At 32.2% G+C, this 20,030-nt stretch overlaps 1 protein-coding gene across 6 annotated transcripts in view; it reads right to left on the minus strand.

Annotated features, from left to right (window-relative positions):
- Positions 1-20,030, minus strand: part of FAM135A (family with sequence similarity 135 member A) — a 95,498-nt gene that overhangs the window by 13,172 nt on the left and 62,296 nt on the right. For 3 of the 6 annotated variants that reach the window (XM_023531209.1, XM_023531208.1, XM_023531207.1), the window contains 7 exons: positions 10,047-10,120; positions 8,534-8,688; positions 5,946-8,301; positions 4,230-4,390; positions 2,165-2,256; positions 1,564-1,661; positions 183-491 (listed from right to left, as the gene is read on the minus strand). In XM_023531209.1, the coding sequence (XP_023386977.1) occupies positions 212-491; positions 1,564-1,661; positions 2,165-2,256; positions 4,230-4,390; positions 5,946-8,301; positions 8,534-8,688; positions 10,047-10,120 (3,216 nt within the window). In that variant the 3' untranslated portion in view covers positions 183-211. Of the gene's footprint in view, positions 1-182; positions 492-1,563; positions 1,662-2,164; positions 2,257-4,229; positions 4,391-5,945; positions 8,302-8,533; positions 8,689-10,046; positions 10,121-20,030 lie in introns of those variants that run through there. The other 3 variants (XM_023531212.1, XM_023531210.1, XM_023531211.1) reach the window with 3 other exon arrangements.

Raw genomic sequence — 20,030 nt, forward strand, 5'->3', positions numbered from 1 at the left:
ATATATTAAATATAGACATTTATCTGCTCAACTAATAGAACAGAATAGCCTATTTATAAGATAAGCATTTACTGAAAATATTTAGACAGTTTAATAAAAAAAAGAAAAAAGTTCTTGTGCCTTTTGGAAATATCATCTCAATATGAAAATATTCATTTTTGGAAATGACTTATGAGCTTTTTTTATGTGCATGACAAAATAGAAAAAATGGCTACATCTTTTGTTTCATGAAATTCCAAGTATGTGACAAGTTGGTTCTACAACAGCAAAAAATATTAAATTTGTACTTAAATTTTCTCCTTATGCCATATTTTTTATACGGAACGAAAAACCTTTTACCTGTATTAACAAGAGCACTGCTATTGTAGAGTGTACCAAGGTGAGGTCCAGAAAGAGATAGAAAGGTATGAAGTTTGTTGAGGTAATATTTAAACCTTGGCCTTGTAAGCACTGAACGAATAATTAAATTGCCCAACGAATGTCCAATAAAGCTTTAAGAGAAAAAGAATGACATTTCTCCCTTAGTATTAGTTTTTAAAACAAATACCAAAGATATTGTTATTATTTTACAGAGATGTGAAATGTCTAAAATTTTTAAATATCTAATATGTCTTAAAATAACGGTTTGATATTGGAGAAAATTCCTATTATATAACAAGTGTTTACTCAATAAAAACATTATTCATAGTTTATAAGTGCTTAGAAATACATTTTAAAAGTAATATGTTGACTAGATGATAAATTTGCTTCCTGAGGCATACAATTATTTAAGTCATGATTTAAAACAAAATAATGATATTGTACCTCTAAAGGATGACATACAAGAAATTATACACTTGTTTCTCTTATTCTCTGGTCCACACTCAAAAGTGGGAGAGTTCTTTGACTAAGTACTTTCAAGGCACAGGTAAAACATTTGCATTTTCTTATTACAAGTCTAAGATTATACCAAAAGAATAACTAATATTTATAAAGTACTTCACCTTTATTAAGGAATAGTTTAAATCAAAAGAGTCCTTTTGCTTAGCATTATTTTACAACGGATGGTATATGAATCTCTGGAGACAATTAACAGTGAAAGAAGAGAGCTTGAATATTTTTATTGTTTCATTTGTTTAGATATACCCATTTCTCTATAACCTTTTTTTTGGTAACAACTTTTTTGAGATATAATTCATACACAATACAATTCATCCATTTAAAGTGTACAATTCAGTGGTTTTTAGTGTATTCGGAGTTGTGCAACCACTACTGCTAGAAATCTTATAACATTTTCACCACCTCAAAAAGAAACCTTGTACCTTTCAGCTATCACCCTCCAGCTCTAAGCAATCACTAATCTACTTCTAGCTATTGATTTGCTAATTCTGTACAATTCATATAAACAGAATCATATAATTTATGGCCTTTCCCTAAAACCTTTAAATTTCTTTTTCCTCTTTAAATTAATTTGAGTTGTAGTCTCCTAAATTTCAGAATAGGATAACAAAACTATTATAAATTCTGTTTAGTTATTCTATAATTTGTAGATATAAAATAGTTGTGTAACATTATAGAATTTACCTTATTTTTGAGACTGTTAGACTATATATCTGAATATATTGTATTATCTCATCCAGAAGGCGATCAGTCATGCTATCAAAATCAGCAAAAGTATCATTCTAAACAAAAGCAAAACAGACACTTCATGTACTAAATATGTATAATTATGCAAAAAAACTGAAAAGAAACATTATTTTTAATTTAAGTATTGAAAATATGGTTAAGGCTAGTGTTTTTTAGAGAAATTAGAGAAGTAATAGTCACTGTATTAAAATGAGCAAAGAGTGAATTTCTAAGGAAAAAAGTTCAATGGTTTTAATAACGCTAAATTCATTTAGCTGTTAATTGTTTAGCCCGCAAGCAACATTTAACATAAGGTTATTTAGAATGGTTAATAAAATATTTTTATAAAAATGTGAAATTCTAGAAATTCTGCACATGTGAATTGCTCTTAAATTGAACTGTAAATCTTTTCTACTTCCTTGGAATATGTATTAATGTTAAATTTTATAGAAATCAGAAAAATTATTTCTACCACTACAGGCATTTTGTAGTAAGCAAATATTTAGGTAGCAACTAGTATAAAATTTTTGCTTCCACTGAAAACACTGTGATATTATACCTGATTTCTCTCAGACATAAGAAAATCAATTCTTCCTCCAGGCAGTCCAAGTTCAATATAAGTTTTTACTAATCGCAGATCTGCACTGTTACCTAGAAAATGGACAAAATGAAAAATTATGCCTGAAGGATAAGATAAAGTAAAAGATACAAAGTGCATCATCATATATTTTTACAGTACTTAAAGACAAGTATATGACCTTATGCAAGTTTTGAATAGACAACGTACTCTGAAACAGAGTCCTCAAATTTTATTACAAAGCTGATTTCCATTAGACAATGTCTTTAGGAGGTTTTGCACAAGTGAAGAGCTCATTGACGCTTTCACTTTCCCACCTAACAGCGTATTAACTGTTGACCCTCACTTGGGTGAGTGCTTGCTATAATAGCTGTGAATGACTGACTGAAGTATTCTCCTTACCATTACTCCTCTAGATGATCACTTAACAAACCTTGAATGTATTTTAGATTTAATCTGTTGATTTTCCTTTGGTGGTAATGGAAATAAAAATCCATTTAAATAAATTAGGATAGTTTATTTTAATTACTAATTTAAAAGATATACATAAATATAAAATATTTATATATAGACATAATACATAAATATAAAAATAATTATCTTTAAAAATTAGTTTTGTGGCCTTTTAGCTAATTCTTTTGGTTTACTCAGAAATATAAACATGTCATTATTAATTGTCGAATTTTTCCTTTAACCTTCCAATATTTATATCTTAGATATTTCATGCACTGACAGAGATAACTTTTATTCTTGGTTTTAAAAAGAATGCCTCTAGTGTTTCACTACTAGGCTTATGCTGGCTGGGAATATATATATTTAATCATACTAATGAACTAGAACTAGTGCTATTTAAGGCTTAAACTTTGGTGCTTAGTTGTCATATTGGGAAATACTGAGTTTTATCAATAGTTCTTACTTGATTTGCTGATGTAGTATATTTTATTAACAAATTTCTTTATATTTATTTGTTTGCATTTCGAGAATTAAATCATATTTGCTAGAGGGTTCTTTGGAGATTTTAAATATTAATGAATTTTCTGCAATATTGCTACAGTATTAAGTATATTTCTGTCAGATAGATCTACTGTTTTTGGAGTATGGTGTGATATCTTGTACATTATTTAGTAGCATGGTTAACTTCAAGGAACAAAATGGGTTATATTCTGTCTTTTGTTTTTCTTTCTATTATTCATATAACATAGGGATAATGTGATATCGTGCTTCTTGAAATTTCAAAGATGAATTTGCCAGCGATTCTATTGAACCAAAAAGTCCTGCTTTGGGCATAATTCTTTTAAAATTTCATTATTGGGGAGAAAGAGGTTAGTATTGGAGGTATTTTATTTCTTGAGAGTCAGTTTTTTTAAAGAAAAATCTCCCATTTCATGAGAATTTACTAGCTTAGACCTGTGTTTAGTATTTTTATAATACACAAAATCTTTTGTCAATTTGTTCTTATAGAATAACATTATAATATAGTAATACCCTGCTAGTCTAGACATATTTGGTATCTTCTAATACAATTCCCAATCAAGAAAAAAAGTCCGTTGAGTAACCAAAATAGCAATCATAAAACCACAGCACTAAAGCCAGGTATTCAGAATTTAAATTAAACCCTATTTAATTAGTGAATCTTTAATTTTTAGGTATTGATTTTTCTAGTCCATAAGGTTTAAGCTAAAAGGGAAGTAGGAAGACTATGAAAGAAAGACAAAATGATTGCCATGAGGTGATAGCTGAAAAAAAAACAAAAAACAAAAAAAAACACAACACAATTGAGAGAGAAGACAGAAAAATCCAAAATTAAAATAAACAAAAATGCTGGCACATGGATATCAGCTCCATGGAAAATCTACTTAAAAGGAAATCTGACATTATACTTAGCAAAACTAAGCATAGTCCTGTTTTAGAATAGATTTAAGATTTAATTAATTTAAGCAATTAAAAAATCTTGTTTTCAGTTTAAAGATTATATAAAACTAAAAGGATCTATTAGGAAAAGAAAACAATTGAGTTGCTGTGGGTTACATGAGTGGATGTTTCATACCATCTAAACCATGCACACAGACAATGAGATGTACTCCATCTTCAGAACCGTCCTCTTCTTCCATGCTAAAATAGGGGACTGAGGAGGCCAGCAGAGGAACATCACTGTACATGAAGCCAGGGAGATTAAGTTGCTTCAATTCTTCTTTTGCCTGAAGGAAGCTGAAGCAAAATATTATAAAAGATACTTTTTACTATTATATTAAGTTTTTAGAACCAAAAAGACAATCTGCTGAATTTATGGAATTACAGAGAAGAGGAAAACCAGCAATATTCGATTTTAAAATAATCAAAATACGTGGGATCACCCAAATGATTCAGAAATCAGAGAGCAATTTTCTTTACTATTTTTAGTACATTTTCTGATCAAATACATTGGGAACTTTAAAAAGACAATGAATATTTTAAACCTGAAATCACTTAAAATATTCTTTTACTTGAAATCAACTAAGAAAATATTAGGAGTGGAGTTATGCTTTCTACAAAATTTTATATTGTATTCATGGAAAAGCTGGGAGAAGTACTGGAAAGATGATAATCTGATGCTTATCCTGTAATCAAATCTTGTCCTCCCTGCTCCTTTTTAATTTTACATAAACGGAAGGGAAGGAGCTGTTCCACAACGTGTAAAAACAGTGAGAATGGTATAGTATTTAGTAGATTAGATATTTGTGTTTTTCTCTAAAAATGCCAACAAGAAGCAGCAGAACCAAGAGGGGGATGTGACTAAAGATAATTGATGGCATACACTCATTTGGAATGAGTGACTAACCAACTTGGGGACTGCAAACATCAAAAATTATTAACTAAAAATTTAAAAAAATCATTAACTATTTTAAGATTATAACATTTGGATGGATAAAAGTAAAACAAAGAAGCTGATGAACACTAAACTGGGTACGATACACTGGGTGAAGACCATATAGAAAATGTTTTTCATTAATGACTTCGGAACAGTCGAAGTACCCAGAAAGTGGTAAAACCTTTACCTTTCCAGCATACTATAAGTCTTTAATAGGCTGTTATCACCTCACTGGTTTCACTAGCCTTCAGCAATATGGACCTTAATTATGTGTATAAATCAGAATAATTTGGGAACTTTAAAAATCTACTGTAGACATGGCCAGACCTTTCACTCTAGGGATTATAACTCCATCTGGAGTTAGGTACAAGAATATTTTGAGAACCAGTACCAGGCTAGTAAACCTATATTGTCCTCAAATTCTTCTGGATTTTTTACTAGTCCATGAAATCTAAATTCTGGAACCACTGACTTAACTGAGACAATCTGGGTCCAGTAGGCTTAGCAAGTTTCTACTAACTTCTTTTTCATTACCTAATATTATCCTTTTTGCTAGATGTACTTATAAAAGAACTTTTGTCTGGCAGTTAATGGCAAAGAAATAAGGTACTGATGGAAAAAAGGGTTTTAATCTCAACTATTCCATACTTCTAACATAAACTACCAATGGAAAATTTATATTAGGAATGTCTAGCCTATAGAACAGGACAGTCATACAGGAAACTACAGGTCTGTCAAACTGTATAATGAGTCCATTTCTCCATTTTAGATAGCTAATCAAAGAAGCACATTTTATATTATACAAACCAGAGAACATAAAATATATGTTACCAGAGAAATAAATAAATAAATGTGTATATATATGTATAGTTCTTTATATGCATTTAGCACATACTATTGTGCTCCGTTACTTACGCTTGTATTTGAGGTTTTGGTGAATTTTCATACCAGGAAACTGATGAAGTGAAGTTGTACGAAGTGCTGCTTGGCTGCTTTGTAATGGCAACAAATTTACTTTTAGAAGAATACTTAACACTACAAGGAGACTCTCGCAGTGCAGATGGGAAGGACAAACAACCAGAAGTACAGACGGTAGGCATATTTATACCATCCCTCAGAAATTCACTGTTTATTTTTTCAGATTTTATAAGTCTTTCTTCTTCTACTGTCTCGCTGTTGGTATAGTGAGCATTTACTGTTCCATCCAGAGCTGAATACTCTGTTTCTTCATAATACCCATTTTGAACCATTTGTTGATCCTGTTCTTCCTCCTCATCCTCTTTACCCTGCTCATGCTGAAGACTACTAATTCCTTTTTCAAAAGTTTCCTTCTGAGGGCTAACTGAATTGCTGTAGCTAATAGCATACATGTAAGAAATATCTGTACTGTTTTGAGAGCCAAAATAATTTTCCACCAGCCCTTGTTTTACCATATCTGGACTGGCTGAAAAAGGGTCACTTGTACCCAAAGAAGTCTCAGTTTTAATTGTAGGGGCTTCTGAATTTATTTGTTTGAGATCACTACTTTTTCTTTTCACAGTTCTATCTTCACTAACTTCTGTACTAGTAGAAATGGAACCTGAAACAACACAAGGGGTGCCTAAACAAACCAGTTTTGAATTTAATGTAATTGCTGTTCCTGCAGAGTTATTAGATTTATCAGGACTCTGGGAGTCTTTACACATAGTGTCCAAGTTAGATTTGGAGCTGCACCTACTTTTCACATCACTGGAAGTATCTTCATCTGAAAAAACAAATTGTAAAGGGTCTTTAGTGCTTGAATTTAAGGAATGTATTGCTATAGTTTCATTGTCCAAATGCCCTGAAAATATGACACTCTGCTGCTGCAAAACAATACTTGAATTTTTACTATCATCACATTTTGGCAAATCAGTTGTTCCTAGAGTTGTTAATACAGTTTTGCTATTGCTTAGGTGACATTCAGGTACAACAGATTTCTTAGAGTTTTCGTCAGGTGACAGTTCATCATCAGAAGGGAGAGAGTTTATAGATGTCAAAGATGATTGTATTTCACTTAAAGCACTTGTACTCTCAGTACAATGACTTCCTAATGAAAATTTTACATTATAATCAGGTTTCATCAAAAGCTGAGGAAATAATCTTTCATTATTGTAAGGACCTTGCCCTTGCACAGTTTCATATACTACATCGGGGTTTGGATGTGTTGCAAAAGAACTTGGTTCACTTTCAACACCTGAATCTGAAAACCTAGATGAGGCATACGTGGCATTAATATCTGGTAACTTAATTGTATCTCCACTTACTACAACGTGATATTCTTTTGTAGAAGAAGCAGACTGATTACTTCTTAACTTAGCTAATGACTCTCCAATAGAACGATACTTAGCTTCCTGCAAAGCTTCCTTTTCAAGTGTTATTTCTATAGATTTAGATTTACCATTAGATTCTAAGGACTCAAAGTTGGGTAGTTGTAAACTATCCACAAATATTTCATCTTGTCGAAGCTCTGTCCAAGGTCCTATTTTAACAGTTATTTTCTCTCCACTGAAAGGATCTTTATTACAGGGCTTTAGTTCAATTGTTCTAACTCCTGCAGATGGGACTGTTTGATGATCATGGCAATTGTCTGATGAACTTCTGGTTGCCACACTTTGTTCCACTTGTGTAATTTCACTATCGTCCTGGGAGATATCAAGTTTACCTGAAATGGACAAATTTGCACAAAGATTTAGGCTGCCAGAGTTCAAAGGATCAAACAGGTCTGGTTGTATATTTTCAATATCTGGAGACTTTTGTTCAGTTCTCTCTGTATTAGTTGGCAAATAGCTAGCTTCCTTTTGACTTGTCTGTCTGACGTAGGTCTTTGGGTCAAAATTATATCCACATATTGTGGGATCCAGACCTTCTTTCTGACTATGTGAAGAATTGCCTTCAAAGCTTTTAAAGAGATCATTTGATGCTGTACTTTTCAAACATCTGTAGCCTACCAAAACCACAGAATCCTTAGAGTTCTGTTTTATTATTTTTTTTGTATTTTCAGATTTCACAGTTTTCATGAGCTTAGTGACCTTAACCTTGGATTTATTTGATTCTTCATTCTTTCCTTTTAGAGATTTTGTTAGCTGCTTTTCACCTTCTGTATACCAAAAACTGGAGGCACCAGCAAGTCTGACTTTCACCTCTGGGCTAGAAAGTCCAACTACAGAGCTTTCTTCAGTCTCATATTTATCCATTCTATTGGACTCTGATCTCTGAAGATTCTGAATTCCCATCCAGGGTGTATCTAAGTCTTTTATCCAAAAAAAAAAAAAAAAAAAAAAAAAAGATTCAGGTTTAAAACAAGTTGTGTGCACTCATATGATTAAGACTACTTTTTCTGACTATAACTTTCTAATATCCTCAAAAATAAATAAAACTAGAGGGGGAAAAAACAGCCCCACATTAGGGAATGGTTTTATGTATGTTAGGAAGAATATACTGAAAATGACACACACAGCTTACATATTTTAGATTATACTTACCTTCAATAACTGAATCTAAATACCTATCTTCAAAGATTATAGGTAATGAATTGAGATCTCCATCTAATTCACTACATTCAATAGGTAGGGGTGGAAGAGAACTGCAGAAGGAAGTATTTTTGATAGCGGTGCACATCTGTAGATGACTCTGAGCACTGAAAAATATTTCTTAAGTCAGACTGTAATTTTAAAAAATTACACCTAATTTCACTTTATAGACTCTACCCATTCCCATTCCCCTCACCATTCCTATGCCCCTTCCTCAAGATGTAACCTCTTTATGAAAGAGCTCTTTGGTTGGAGATAAAAACTGGTAAAATGAAAATTATGGTTGTTGACAATATATTATTGGCTTATAAAATTATGGTTTGTTGATAAATTATTTTATTTCTATTATAGTCTATACTTTTTAATGTTATTTCAAAGTGAGTCATCTATGCTTAATATCTGAACTTCCTAATTGCTGAGAATAGCATATAAGAGAAATACCAGAAGCTCAAATGTCTACTAATGACTTGATAGTGTTGAAAAAAAAAACAATGTGTTCCATGGCTATTGCTACACTTAATACATTTTTGATGAATACAATTAACAGCTATTTAAACAAGGTACATAACTTTCTAATATAAAAGAGCTTTTTAAAAAACATTTCTCATGGAAAATTTCAAACAAATCAAAGTAAACAGAATATTAAAAAAACCCACCATTCAGCTTCAACAATTAACATTTTGCCCTTCTTGTGTTATCTATTCCCCCACTCACTACCTATTCCTACACTCTGTTATTATTTATCATTTATTTTTTAGGTAAATTCACATGTATTAAAATATACAAATCTTAGCTGTACAATTTTGACAAATAGATACATAATCAAAATATTTCCATCTGCTCAGAAAGTACACTCAAGTCTTCCCAAACCCCCAGCCCAAGTCAACAAGACAACCACTATTCTGACTTTGTTCATCTTAGTTTTGCCTATTCCATAACTTCATATAAATAGAATCATATAGCATTTACTCTTTTATGTCTGACTTCTTTCGCTCAGTACAATGCTCTCAAATTATTCTTTAAAGCCCAAAGAAAACTGATCTAAATATATTCAATATGAAAAATAGAAGGCATCTATTCTGGATATTTTAATTGTAAATCATTTACATAACAGAAATCAGTGCCAGTCAGAACACATATGAAAATCTATAATACAAAAAAATGAATGTAAGAGATTTTGACTTGTGAAAATAAAGATACAACAAAATGGCCTGTATGGGACTACCAAGGTTATAGATATGATATGGAAGGAGAAGATAATAGTGCAACATGCTTCTTTATGTAATGTATGATCTTAAATGAATTAATAAGATTAAACCCAATGTGATTAAGTGAGATTTCTGAATGTCAAATTCTACTTTCATCATTTTAAAAATTATATATTGTATCACTGATAAATTCTGAGATAGGTTATCTTATGTAAAAGGAAATAAAATCATTTTAATTTTGGATTTATGCTACTCACTGAAGTTCCTGGTATGCAATGACAGCATCTCTTGGGTGTTCAAAACAAAAGAATGCCTCAGAAAATCTGCGTACCTGAAAAAGTCCAAAGGGAGTATGAATAACATGACACATTTAACAAATCAATCAGGCATGGGATCAGGTAGGGAAAGAAACCTCCTCCATTAGGCCTTCCATAACCACCCCTGTGATAATTAATCTCCCTCCTCAGTGTTGCCAAAGCACTATATTTTGGTACTCACAGAATGTAGAGTGAGAAATTTGGGTTTATGTCACAGATCCACTGTTTATCTTCCTGGAAGACAAGGATCTGTTTGTCTTATTCACTGTCACATTCCTAGTCCCGCAAATAGTGCCCAGCACATGGAAAAATGGTAGAATCAGCTAGCACTTCCACCATGCTATGTGCCAGGCATCCAAGTATGTGCTAGCTGAATTGACTGACTTTCTGGCATTGCAACTTTGGGCATTTTACCTTTGAGCTTTGGATGACTAATTTTAAAATTCTACTTAATATCTATTCTATATATGAGGTTGTTATGAAGAACAAACAAGGTAAAAACAAACTATTGGAAAGCATTTTTTAATCTGGGAAGTATATATAAATATAAGCTATTATAATTGCCATTACAGCATTCACTACATTTTTCCTTAAAATAACTGTATATGAGAATTGTCTCCCCTCTGAATGTGTAATGTTCTTTAGAGTAGGAACTATATTTTGATGATTTTTGTTATCCCCAAAACTTGTATCTTGCTATGTACTTGGTGAATACTGGTCAAATCTAAATATTTCTTCCATCATATTTGTATTTTGACCCTTTCATTTCTAAATATGCAAGGAAAGGCTTTGTCAGCTATTGGAGCAATATGAAGCGACAGTAAGGAGATGAAAAAGGTGTTTTGTTTCAAAGGTACCGGGAGGAGAGAAAAATTATTTTACATTTTGAAATTATATTACGCTTAAGATTCTTTACTAAAGGGAAATATGATTTAAGGTTCTTTGGTTTTAAACATAAAATGAATTGGCAATATAATACTCATTATCAAGATCTGGCCAGTTGAATTTCTGACTTACTAAACCTGTTTCCCTAAGCGGATGAGACTGGGTCTTCAGAGGAATAAGTCAATAAGGGAGGTGGGAAAAGGGAGGTATGAGCATCTCTGAGAAGGATGCAACTTGTTCTTTACTTTCAGATGTTGTCCAATTGCCTCTTCTTTCTCTTTAACACTGAGGAAAAATACCTGCCTGTCTGTTTATCCGTTAGAGATGTTTTCCATGGGGGCTATAAAGTATAGAGAAATGCTGCCCTAAATCATCTGGATTCCTGAAGCTGCAACTGAGCCTGCAAAACTGGCTGGTTCCTTTTCCTTCTCTCCCTATCTTCTCTAATTCCTACAATAGCAATAATTTCTTCACAGCATCCTAACTACCAGGCTATATGTTAAGCACTTTATTTACATTCTTTGACTTATACCATATAAAAACATATGAAGTGGATATATCTTCATTTAATAAGTGAAGAAATGGACACAAAGAGATTAATAACCTGGCCAAGATAACATAACTAGTAAGCAATTAAAATGGGATTAAAATAAAAATTTGAGGAATTCCAAATCTTGTGCTCCAAACCACTTATCTCTTCCCATCTGTATAAAGAGTCCCTGTTACCAGAAAGCCTTTTCTTTCCTCTATGCACCCATACAAAGTTCTCTTTCTAAATTTTCTCCTGCCATAATTTTCATGCTGTAGCATTATGTAATAAATATGCCTGTTAACTGTATTCTGTGTCCATAACTAAAGTATGACTGCCTCTTGATGGCAGCACAGCTTAATTTGGGGCAAAAGACATACATAGAAAAATGTTAAATTTACAAATTCAAACTCAGAATATAAGTAATATATATTCTGATAAATTATTGTGGTATTAACATAAAGATATACAACAGATCAATGAAACGGAAAAGAAATAAAAACATGTTTGCAAAAAAAAAATGTAGAATGTTTATACTATCTTTATTCATAATAGCCAAAAAAATAAAAACAAGCCAAATCATCAGCAGGAGAAAAGATAAATGAACTTTGGTATACTATATACTGGAATACCACTTGACAACAAAAAAGAATTACTAATACATGAAACAAGGGAGAATCTAAAAAACAATTACGTTCTGTGAAACAAGTCAGACACAGAAAGAGTACATATTGTATTGCTGAGTCTATTTATATAGACTTTTAAACACAGATAAAATTAAATTATGATGAAAGAAATCAGAACAGGGGTTGCTTATGGGGATTGGGAACTGACTGAAAAGCAGCAAAAGGTAACTTTCTGAAGTAATGAATGTCCTATATATTGACTGGGGTGTTAGTGACCTGGATGAACAGATTTGTTAAAACTCATTTGATTGTACACTTAAAATTTGTGCATTTCATTGGATTTAAACTTTACCTCAATAAAATAAAAATAAACTGTCATTACTTGATGATAAATGCACATATTCTAACACCTAATAGGCTGGCACAATAACATCCATGTTCTACTCCTTTCACGTTCTTCTCATTTCCTGGCTATGTAGTTTACAAGATTTGTTGTGTTTCACTGACACTGAGAGGTGGTCTACTTGCCTATCTCACTTTGATCAAGGACAAAAATAAATTGCTAGGTTTCCTAGATCATATAACCCTAACTCTGCAGGATCTTATTTCTCAAGAAGATTGAATTCAACTATGAACATCACCCTCACTTATGTTTTGAGAGACAGCCATTTTTTAATCCATACATAAAGCTTTCACAGGAGGTTTTATCCCAAGTAGTTTGTGTAACACTAAGCTTTTGTTCATTGGTTTGGTAAGGGTTTATTTGTGATCACCATAACAACTTATTGTTTTGGTTTTTAGAGAATCTTTACAAAGTTTGTTTACATTGATATTCACTTGCCAGTGTAATGTCCCATTCCCAGGGATAATGACTAAATGTGTGTACATATCTTTGACTCTTGTTTCCACTGATTTTGTAAGGTAACCTCTAAAAGCATCTAAAACACTACCACTGACTGAGGTATTTCAAGCTAATATGCCTTCTCTAAGTATTTTTCCAACAGTGATAAAAGCTTTAGTGATTCCATCCCCTGAGCATTTTGTTTCGGCATGCACTTTAAAGTCACTTAAGAAGAATATTTCTTTCATTTGTCACCATGTTTCACATTACTCTAATCTTTGATTTTATTTTCTATTACCTTGAAGAAATATATTTTGCCTTATTTTGTGTTCAAAATAAAGTTGAGAGCACTCAATAACATGAAAATGTTGTGAGAACTTAACTATGAAGTAGTTTTCTCTTTTTTGCAGGATAATTTTTTAAGGGGGCAAAAAAACCTCACTTTACATAAGTATATATGACAATATTAATTAAAGACACTAAAATTTATTTCTTTTCCTTTTTTTATGAGTTAAACAGAAGAGGTAGATATTAGATTTTATGCATAATTTTCAAAATGTTACCAATGATAATTCAAGAAGATTATATTACAGTTTACGAAATTTAGATCTCTTGAATGCAAAGTTTCTGTGCTAAACTGCTGAGGATTATGAACTTTTTAAAAATCAAATATATACAATATTAGACATGAGAGTCTACTATAACATAGAGTAGATATACATATTAAGTAAATTTAGATTAAAAAAATCTTTCTTTTCCCTTGCCATGTGGATTTTTCCCACTATATGTAATAAATTAATGATTCCAAGAAAACTATACTAATAGCAGCATAAACACAATACTTTCTTGTAATTAAAAAAAGGGGGGTTGTTATATCATTTCAAAATTTTACCATAAATATAACTGAATATATTTGTCTTAATTTACAAGACCATTTTATTGGAGGAAAAAATGAATTTAATAAATTTAAGACTTTTCTTCCTGTCTGCATGTCCTGTGCCTCGAGGACACTATATCAAGAGAGTAAAAGGCAACCCATAAAATAGAAGAAAATATTTGAAAAATCATATATCTGATAAGAGTGTAGTTTCCAGACTATATAAAGAATTCCTGTAACTCAACAACAAAATGACAAACAATCCAATTAAAAAATGGGCAAAGGACTTGGAATATACTTTTGTTCGAATATGCATTTCTCAAACAGACATACAAATGGCTAACAAGCACACAAAAAGATGTTCAATGTCATTAGTGAAATGCAAATCAAAACCTCAATGAAACACCACTTTGCAACCCACTAGGTGACAGTAATAAAAATAAAAAAACATAAAATAACAAGTGTTTGTGAGGCTGTAGAGAAATTGGAACCCTTGTATACTACGTATAGTAGGAACATAAAATGGTGCAACTGCTAAGGAAAACAGTGTAGTTTCCTTAAAAAGTTAAACATAGAATTACTATACAACTCAAAAATTCCACTCCTAAGTATATACCCAAATGAACTGAAAACAGATATTAAAACAAATATAAAACAAATAAAAAAAAATACACAAGTGTTCACAGAAGCACTGTTCACAGTAGTCAAAAGGTAGAAATAACCAGATGAACATAAAAGAAATGTACTATATCCATATGACAGAATTCAGCCCTAAAAAGGAATGCAGGACTGATACATGTTACAACATGGACTAACCAAATGAAAGAAACCAGACACAAAGGGTCCCATGTATTTGATTACATTTATATGAAACATCCAGGTAAATCAGACTGGTGTTTGCCAAGGGATTGTGGTGGGGAGAGGAGGAGGAAATGGGGAGTGACTGTTTGTTGGATATGGGATTTCCTTTTGGCGTGATGAAAATACCTTGGAACTAGATAGAGGTGGTAATTGACCAACGCTGTGAATGTACTAATGCTACTGAAGTGCACAAGTTAAAATGATTAATGGTTAATTTATGTTATGTAAATTTTATGTAAGAAAAAGAAACCCATCTGTTCAAAAATTCAATCTTAGGAAACAATTACCTACAGACATTATATTACATATTACCTACGCTTTTGGTGGTGCTGTCAATAAATGATGTTTTGATTTTCTAGCTATTAGATCATCTGTGATGTGTTTAGTGTTCTACAGTACCTTTTTATAATTAATTACAGGGAATAAAGGCGAATGGCACTTTCTCTTTAATACAATTGGGAAAAAAATACAAAACCATATTTTGCATCATAAGGTCATAGCTGAAACTTATGTTTGAGATTATATTTTGTTATTTGTAAAATATGAATAGCATAGCAAACCAGCAACTTAGTGAATGGCAATCCAATGTTACAAGTTTGGACTATTGTTTTGTTTGAAGATTTAATTTACTTCACTTTTTATATTTTGCAAATGCCTGAGAAACAGATGAAACATGAAAATATCAGATCTGCATCTCCTGCATGGGTTTGTATTTCCTTTCTATCACATACAAGCTGTGTGACTTTGGCCAAGTTATTTCACCTAACTTCAATATTTCTTTTCTAAAATGAGAATAATAAAATATTTCATGAGATTGTTTTGATGATTAAATTAGTCAACATTCGTAAAGCAATTAGACAATGCCTTGCAGATAATAATTGCTATATATATATGTCAAGTAAAAATATATAAAGAAATGATCATGGCTCTTCCATGAACATTCTATGGGGAAAAAAACCCAAAATTTTACTTCTCCAAGAGCACAATAATGGAGTCTATCCAACCATGAAGAGCAAACAACTCTCCCTCCTCCAAATTTTTAGATGAATCCTTTGGCTTGTGGTCGGTGGTTCTAGAATCACTATATTTCAATTTGAGTTGCTATTAACTCAAATTACAGGTGAAAAAAGAAGTTAGTCAAAGAAAAAGAGGATAGGCTTATAAGACCAAAGGTGGGCACCACTCTGAATAAAACAGAGAGATGTCAAAACAGGGCACAAAAATATGCATATAATAAGGATGCTGAATAGAGATTTTTAAAACAAATTTTTAAAGACTACTTTTTAAAAGCAGTTCTTAGGTTCACATGAAAACTATAAAGAAGGTAGAGATCAATGAAAAAAATTTTAATTTCTCTATTTCTGATGACTATATAGTTCAAAATATTATTTTACAAAACCTTTATAAAGAAAAAGGCTTTCATTTTACAGTTTAAGAAAAGACTCACTAATATAAAGTTTAAATGAGTAATACCATAGAATATTAACTGAATATCAGAAACATCATATCCACTTGGATTTCTTTGTTCTAGATTAGAACCACAGATAAGTGAATACTAAGTAAAGCCATATGTTTACCACACGCTCTGTTTCCACACAAGATTAATGAGCTCACAATTAGTTTTTTTCTTGACCAAGGGGATTTTGTTTTCTGTAGAGATAAGGCACACTTCATTCACTCAAAAATATATAAACAGTTAAATCCTTCTTTGATGCTTCGGTATCCTATTTAACAGGGTTGCACCAGACATACATAGATTGAAAATCTATTTGCTGTTTAATTAAAATTCAAATTGAACTAGGCATCTATCAAACTGGACATTGAAATATATATTTTTTTAGTATAAGTATTTCCCAAACATTGCATTGCATGTACTTATACTACAAATTATTTGTTGTTTACCTGAAATTCAAATTTAACTGGCCATTCTGTATTTTATCTGGCAACTTGTACTTGCTATGACAAAACTAAAGATTTATTCAAGTTGTCTCTGAAAGAATGCCATACCAACTGTTATTCTGCTGATTCCACCAGCCCTAAATAGAGCTTGTTCAGGGCAGAATACAAGTATGCAATGCTAGTACAAAGCACAAAGTATAGCTCTTTGGATCTGTAAACTAAATATATGGACCTTCTTAACACTAGACTTATAACTCTAGGCACAAGCTAAAACAAATATTAAATATGGCATTTCTGATGTCACAACGGGAAGCACTGTAACCCAAGAGGCACCTTTGGAAGCACTAGCAACATAAAACTGTTGAGGGAATAAACTGCAATGAAAATGAGTTTTCCATAAGATACTGTTAAAAGACAATTCTCCAAGGGTCTTTTACATTTCTGCAACTCCTGTGAGCAGAAGCACTGTCCTTGTTCCAGACTATCTTTTCAAGGATGCTTTTATTGAGAATGGCCTGGGAAGATGGAGATATGTCTCCCTTTGGAACAAAGCACAGGTTTGCTTACAACCATGGTAGATAAAGATTCCCTTTGGAATCAATGGCAGACATGCTAACTTTCCATTATAGAATATTTGGGATCATAAGCACAGAGTTTTTCTCCTGTAATGCAATTCACTGGTGTGAACCTGGCCTTCTCAATGTTGACTCTGGAAATTGGGGTTCAAAGAATCCAGTGCAAATGATGACACTCTGGTTACTACTATTGCTGTGAATAATAAAGTCCTTTGTCTCGGACCCAGAATCAGAGTTCTTCGTCTCTGATCGCATATCTTCTGCCAGCATCTATGAATAAATCTATGGAAGGTTAACTTATTAGCTTGTGAGTAAAATCTCAGATTTTTTACTTCTTGATACATACAAAATTCATTATAATTTCAATACATTTTTGCTTTTCATAAGTTATCTTACTTGATAATTCCATTTCTCAGTTTGCAATGACTAAAGCATCTTTCACTTGATATTAAATATCTTTTATCTTTTCCCCAGCATATTAACAGATAACTGACATATAACATTGTATAAATTTAAGGTGTTGATTTGATACACTTAACACATTGCAAAATGATTACCATCTTAGCATTAGTTAACACGTCCATCATATCATATAATTACCATTTCTTTTTTGTGCTGAGAACATTTAAGATGTACTATCTTAGTAACTTTCAAATATATAATACTGTACTATAACTACAAATACCATGCTGTACATTAGATCCCCAGAGATTATTTATGTTATATCTGAAAGTTTGTATCCTTTAATCGACATTCTCCCGTTTCACCCACCTTCCAGGCTCTGGTAATCGCCACTGTACTTTGTTTCTGAGTTTGGCTTTTTTAGATCCACATATAAGTGAGATCATGCAGTATTTGTCTTTTTCTGACTTATTTCCTTTAGCATAATGCCCTCAAGGTCTATCTATATTGTTGCAAATATGGCACGATGTCTAATTGTTGAGTAATTTTCCAGTGTGTATGTATGTATGTGTCTGTGTCTCACATCTTATTTATCCATCAGTGGACACTTAGGTTATTTCCATGTTATGGCTATTGTGAATAATGCTGCAATGAACTTGGGAGTACAGATATCTTTTTGAGATCCTGTTTTCATTTCCTTTGGATATATACCCAGAAGTGAGATTGCTAGATCATATAGTAGTTCTATTTTTAATTTTTTAAGGAACCTCCTAAGGAATCCTTCACAAGGGTTCTTTTTTCTCCAGATCCTTGCCAATACTTGTTATCTCTTGACTTTTTGATGAGAGCTACTTTAACAGGTGTGAGGTGATAACTCATTGTGGTTTTGATTTGCATTTCCCTGGTGATTAGTGATGTTGCGCATCTTTTCATGTACCTGTTGGTCATTTGTGTCTTTGCTTAAATGTCTATTCAATTCCTCTGCTAATTTTTTAAATGGATTTTTTTACTATTAAGTTGTATGAGTTTTTAAATATATTTTGAATATTAATGCCTTATTAGATATATGATTTGAAAATATCTTCTCCTGTTTGGTAGATTCCCTTTCATTTTGTTGATGGTTTCCTTTGTTTTGCAGAGGAAATTTTATAGTTTGATGTAGTCCACTTCTTTAGTTCACCTTTGCTTTTGGTGTCAAATAAAATATATCACTGCCAAGATCAATATCAAGGAGCTTTTTCTCTATGTTTGCCTCTATTAGTTTTATAGTTACAGGTCTTATGTTTAAGGCTTTCATTCATTTTAAGTTAGTTTTTGTGAGCACTGTAAGATGGGGGACAATTTCATTCATTCTTCTACATGTGATTATCCAGTTTTCCCAACACCATTCATTGAAGAGACTATCCTTTCCCTATTGAGTATTTTTGGCACTCTTGTCAAATATTAGTTGACTATATATGCAAGGGTTTATTTCTGGGCTCTCAATTTGATTCCATTAGTCTAGTTGTCTATTTTATGCCAGTACCATACTGTTTTGATTACTATAGCTTTGTAGTATAGTTTGAAATCAGGAAATGTGATATTTTCAGTTTTGCTCTTGTTTCTCAGGATTGCTTTGGCTATTTAGGGTATTTTGTAGTTCTATATAAATATTAGTATTCTTTTTTCTGGTTCTGTGAAAAACACCAAGGGCTCTCTCAGACCTAAGCTGTGTCACCTTGGGGAAGGGGCAATGTGAGTAAAGGCAAGCTGTTCCTCTCGCTAGAACTTCAGCATGTCCAAATTTGTATTTACTTTGCTTCAACTGAATGCTGGAATTTCTCCTCTGGAAACTTGAACTTCCACAAAGGCTCTCTTGACCATGGATAATTGTCTAAGTCAGTGTTCTCCAAAGCTCCTACATGGTCGCCAAGAGGAGCTGGAGGTGGTTAATAGGCCACTGCAGGGTCCATAGCTAGAACTGAGGTCTGTCCGCCTATTACTTGAAGCACAAGTGGTGAGATTCCTCTCAGGTTCCATGGTACATGGTGCTAGATTCCACAGCTCCTACAAAGTCACTTTTGTTTGTGGATGCACGCCAAATTTTTGTTGTTATGGGTGGGACAAAATGATGAATGTCTTTTGTTTGCCATGATGCTGACATTACTCTCTTTTATCTTTTTAATTAGTATGGGTCACTGGGAACCACTCACATACAATAGTCTCTGTGCTCTAATGTGATTGTGCATGGCACGTGACTATAGAATTCAATAATTTTGGATGACTTAATTTTCCAAGAATTTGAAAATCTGCCCTTTCTGAATCTTGATATCAAATAATATGGTTGAACCAACATTGAACTGATTCATTAAATTGTTCAAGTATAGATTTATATTTCTTCTTTTCAGTCCAACTGTTTGCTTCACTATTTGTTTTTACCTCAACAAGGA

The sequence above is a fragment of the Pteropus vampyrus genome, unplaced genomic scaffold (assembly GCF_000151845.1).
Source record: "Pteropus vampyrus isolate Shadow unplaced genomic scaffold, Pvam_2.0 Scaffold64, whole genome shotgun sequence".
Classification (NCBI taxonomy): domain Eukaryota; kingdom Metazoa; phylum Chordata; class Mammalia; order Chiroptera; family Pteropodidae; genus Pteropus; species Pteropus vampyrus.